At 47.0% G+C, this 5,059-nt stretch overlaps 1 protein-coding gene across 1 annotated transcript; it reads left to right on the top strand.

Moving 5' to 3' along the window:
* The first annotated feature begins 1,684 nt into the window (after nucleotides 1-1,684).
* Nucleotides 1,685-4,690, top strand: LOC129926840 (uncharacterized). Its single transcript, XM_056033298.1, has one exon. It carries the CDS (start codon nucleotides 1,685-1,687, stop codon nucleotides 4,688-4,690), a length of 3,006 nt encoding a protein of 1,001 aa, XP_055889273.1.
* Nucleotides 4,691-5,059: the final 369 nt, after the last annotated feature.

Raw genomic sequence — 5,059 nt, forward strand, 5'->3', positions numbered from 1 at the left:
CACGTAAAACATTAACTAGCCTCTCCAGGGCTTACTTTTAATTATTGACCGCTGGAAGGTGACCAGCACACAACAAGTCGCTCCGCGGCCTAATAACTTTTCACACATATCCCCCCCCCCGCAGGATACACATCGCTCTAAGAATAGCATTGCACTCGGGCTGGACAGATACATATTCGCTTAAGACTTTACTCTCACGGTAGGCAACGAATATTGACCATCTATCTGACCTGACGCCTGACATCTCCGGTACATCGATACATGTGAGAAAATCAGCTAGCTTTCTTCCCCACCCGTTAAGCGAAATGCCCCAACTATATATATAGAGACAAAAAACTAAAAATACAGGACTTGACAGAGACTGCGGCATTGCTAGAGTTGCAAGGGTCAGAGCGTTCTGAATACATCCGGCAAAAGCTGGAGGAATGGGAAAAGCTAGTAAGGGAAAAGGAAGCTGAAAGGGAGAAACGAGAATTCGAGTTGGCATTAGAAAAAGAAAAACTACAACTCGAACACGAGAAACTCAAAAATGAACATGAAAGACTTAAAAATGAGCACGAGTTAGCCATGGAGCGGGAGAGACAGGCAACTGAGAGAGCTAAAATAGCTCAAGAGAATGAGACGGCTCGCACAGTCGCTGAATCTCAGCCTGCTAGCCCAGCTTCCAGCCAAGGGTCCTCAAGTAGCTCACCCAACATCCCTTTTGAGCCCTTCGATGAGAAGAGCGAAAGTGTTGAAGTTTATTTAACACGATTCGAAGAGGTGGCACGCTGTTATAGCTTGCCCAAGGATAGGTGGTGTTTTAGACTGGCTCAATGCCTTAGAGGCAAAGCTTACGAAGCTCCCCTCATACCAACGGGAGGACTTTGAAGCCCTAAAAGAGGCACTATTGGTTCAATTTGAGCTAACCTCTGACTCATACCATAAGAAGTTTTGAGGGTCCCGCCTTGAGCGCATAGAAACTTATGTCAATCTTTGCGACAGGCTGGACAAATACCTCGGGAAATGGCTAGCCCTAAGCAAAATGCCCGAAACATTTAAAGGTCTTAGAAACCTTATTCTGGCTGAGCAGCTTCGAGACTGCTTAACGCAGGAAACTCGAATATATGTCAATGAGCAACAGGTAATTGACCCTTCTGACATTGCAATTGCTGCAGACCGATATTTAGCTGCCAGACGTGACACTAAGACAAAGACGGAAGATTCAAAGCCCCAAGCAAGCACAAATAGAGCTAATTCCCACCAAGGGAAAAACAACCCACCCAACCACAAAAACAACCAGGCCGTTCATCCTCGCCCCAATACCCCGAACCCTGCTAATTATAGATCTTCTCACCCGCCCCCTAAACAATGGTGTAACTTCCATAAAATTAACTCGCACGACACTAAAGACTGTCGGAGCAGAGGTAAGCCCACCCATACTTTAAATAGTATACGCAATCCTGCACCGAATGATGCTGAAGCCCTCGTCTTGGCCGCAGTAAGCGCTCAGTCAGGTGAGTCTCCTCATCCCCCAAGTGTCGAAAAGGCGCTGGTCAACGGGAGAGCTGTGACTTGTCTCAACGACACAGGTTGCTTGGTGGAAGCTGTAGTTCGGGAGTCATTGGTAAGCCCAAGTGACTACATCGAGGAGACTACACAAATCCAAACAGTTGATTTGTAGAGTCCGCCCAAGACTCTACCTATGGCTCTCATAAATGTAGAGTCAAAATATGTCCGCGGTCGCATCAAAGCGATTGTGATGAAATCACCAGCTTATGATCTCATATTAGGCTGCCGATACGTGTTTCTAGGAACACCACCATACCCCAGCGTCTCTGCACCTGTTCTCACCAGATCACAGGTACAAGTGGAAGAATCTGACTCCCTCAAAGTCAATACCATTCCCACTGAGATTAGGGAAGCTCAGAAGCAAGACCCCTCGCTTCAAAAATATCTTAGGTTCGCCCAAGAAGGTGAACCCGCCCTTGGCAAGGCACAATTCTTCTTTAAAACAGGGCTAATATATCGACGAGGTAAAGAACCAGATGCCTGCAACCAGCTGGTTGTGCCCAAACCATACAGGGAGCAGGTTATGCAAACAGGTCATGCCTCCTCTTTAAGTGCCCATCAAGGTCAGAGCTCGACCCTCAACAGGATCCGATTCCATTACTTCTGGCCTGGCATGACCGAAAACATCAAACGATATGTCGCCTCATGTCCACAGTGCCAAAAGTTGTCACCAAAGAATCGCATTCCGCCCGTTCCTCTGGGAAAAACCCCTTTGATCGAATTTCCGTTTAAACGAGTATCTGTGGACATACTTGGTCCTCTACCCCGCACGAAGAAAAGAAACGCCTACATTCTTTGTGTCATATGTCAAGCATCAAGATGGCCAGAGGCCGCCCCTTTGTCAAGCATAGACTCTAAACATGTGGCTGAAGCTCTGTTCAATATGTTCACTCGGATAGGCTTTCCCGAAGAGATATTAACAGACAATGGTTCTCAGTTCACAGGGAAGTTAATGAAGGAGGTGTATGCTCTCTTTAATGCAAAACATCTCCGGTCTTCGGTATACCACCCCCAAGCAAATGGTCTTGTAGAACGGTTCAATCACACTTTGGTAACGATGCTTAAACGCCTCATCGATGATAAACCAGAAGAGTGGGACACTTACCTACCTGCTGCTTTATTCGCATACCGAGAGGTACCTCACGCCAGTCTAGGGTATTCGCCATACCAGATCATCTTTGGATCTCATCCCCGTGGCCCACTAGAAATCCTAAAACAAACTTGGACCAAAGATCAACTCAACGATGAAGTCAAAACGGTATCCAAATATGTGAAGGACCTCCAAGAAAGGCTTCAAGACATACGGTCCCTGGCTAGAAGCAACCTCATCAAGGCACGTAAGAGACAAGAGAAATACTACAACAGGAGGGCTAAAGAACGGTCACTCAATGTCGGAGATAAGGTTCTCTTATTACTGCCCAAGAACACAAACAAGTTACAGATTTGTTGGCAAGGCCCATTCGAGGTGATGAAAAAGGTATCGCCCACCAACTACGTCATTAAAGTCGGTCGCAAGGAGATGTCTTATCACGTGAACCTCCTCAAGCAGTACTTAGAGAGGCCTTCACAAACGGACCCTCCCCGAGACTTGATGGCTATAGCGGTGGCAGAGGATGTGAAAGAACCCAAAGACCTAGTGGAGTACCCCCTCCATGCAGTGGAGACACACGAGAACGTCACCATTAGTCCACAGCTAGACGCCGAGCAAACGGCCGAGGTCAAATCTATGCTGGGGGAGTTCCATGACGTCTTGTCGGATAAGCCTGGCAGAACATCGCTTGAGCGGTTTTCGATGAAGCTGTTAAGTGATGAGCCCATAAAAGTAAAGGCCTACCCTTTACCTCACGCCAAATCTGAGGTCATCAAACAAGAGGTGGAAGAGCTTCTAAAAGCTGGAATTATAGCGCCTTCGGTCTCTCCATACAACGCTCCAGTGGTGCTAGTTCGGAAGCCAGATGGAGGCCATCGCATGTGCATTGATTTTTTTCGACGCCTCAATGCAGTGGCTGAATTCCAAGCGGAGCCTCTTCCAGACCCAGCCACAATTTTTGCCAACTTAAGTCACGCTAGATATTTTAGCAAATTTGACTTAAGCCGAGGGTACTATCAAATAGAAGTTGAGCCAGAATGCAGACCTTTGCTAGCTTTTAGCACCCCACAAGGGCACTATGAATTTCAAACGGTCCCCTTTGGTCTGAATAACTCGTCTAGCGTGTTCACGCGTATGATGAGAAAGCTATTAGCTCCCATCGAAAGTCCAGGCATCCAAAATTTCATAGATGATATTCTGATCGCCACGGAGACCTGGTCCGAACACATAGCTCTCATCTCCTCCCTCTTGCTAAGGCTCTGCGAGACGGGTCTGACTGCTCGGCCCTCCAAATGTCTCATCGGTTTCACAAGACTCAAGTTCTTGGGCCATGTCATTCAAGAAAACCAGCTCATGCCAGACGAAGAAAAGGTTGCTCAATTACTTGAGGCTCCCAAGCCAATCACAAAAACTGGAGTGAGATCATTCCTCGGGATGTGTGGTTACTATCAAAAATTCATCCCACACTTCAACTCTATCGCTGCCCCACTGTCAGATCTAACAAAAAAGGATCGACCAGACAAGGTGACATGGAATGAGAAATGTGAGCTCGCATTCCAACGACTCAAGGAATGTTTCACTTCATCACCAGTGCTCAAGCTACCTGACCTGTCCCGCACTTTCGTGTTCAGGACAGACGCCAGTGGCTCTGGCCTGGGTGCAGTTCTGATGCAAACTGCCGAAGGATCCGGTGACACACTTTTCCCAGTAGCTTATGCAAGCCGTAAGCTGAACCAGGCAGAATCCAACTACGCCACAATAGAGCTAGAATGCCTGGCACTGGTGTGGGTGATAGAGAAATTCCAGGCATTCTTATATGGAAAGCACTTCACTCTGCAAACTGACCACAAGCCGTTATCTTACTTATCCTCCAGCAAGCACCTAAATGCCAGACTTATGAGATGGTCTTTGCTATTGCAACCATACTCCTTCCAGGTTGAACATGTTCCTGGAAATGAAAATGCAGCGCCTGATTTCCTCAGTCGTCACTGCGTTCTTGAGCCCACAGGCCTCAATGGGTACCACCCCTCAGTAAATTTAAACAATTAGATTAGGCAACAACAAAGCTCAAATGAAACTTGTATGCAAGCAGTATTAGTATTCTGTGAATACTTTTTAAGTGGGTGGGTATGTGACGATACGAAACTTGCATGCAAAAGTTCATTTGAGTTTTTCCCAGCAAACCGTGAGAAACTTTAATTTTTAACATAAAACAATTATTTTCTTGTCCACCCACAGCTAATTTCTTGTAGGACTTATCCCCCCCCCCCTCGCACGCTTCTCACGGGACGAATCTCCACGTAAAACATTAACTAGCCTCTCCAGGGCTTACTTTTAATTATTGACCGCTGGAAGGTGACCAGCACACAACAAGTCGCTCCGCGGCCTAATAACTTTTCACACATATCCCCCCCCCCG

The sequence above is a fragment of the Biomphalaria glabrata genome, chromosome 6 (assembly GCF_947242115.1).
Source record: "Biomphalaria glabrata chromosome 6, xgBioGlab47.1, whole genome shotgun sequence".
NCBI classification, from domain to species: Eukaryota; Metazoa; Mollusca; class Gastropoda; family Planorbidae; genus Biomphalaria; species Biomphalaria glabrata.

Coding starts and splice junctions, on each gene's coding strand:
- LOC129926840 (XM_056033298.1), top strand. CDS start 1,685: ATGGCTCTCATAAATGTAGAGTCAAAATATGTCCGCGGTCGCATCAAA.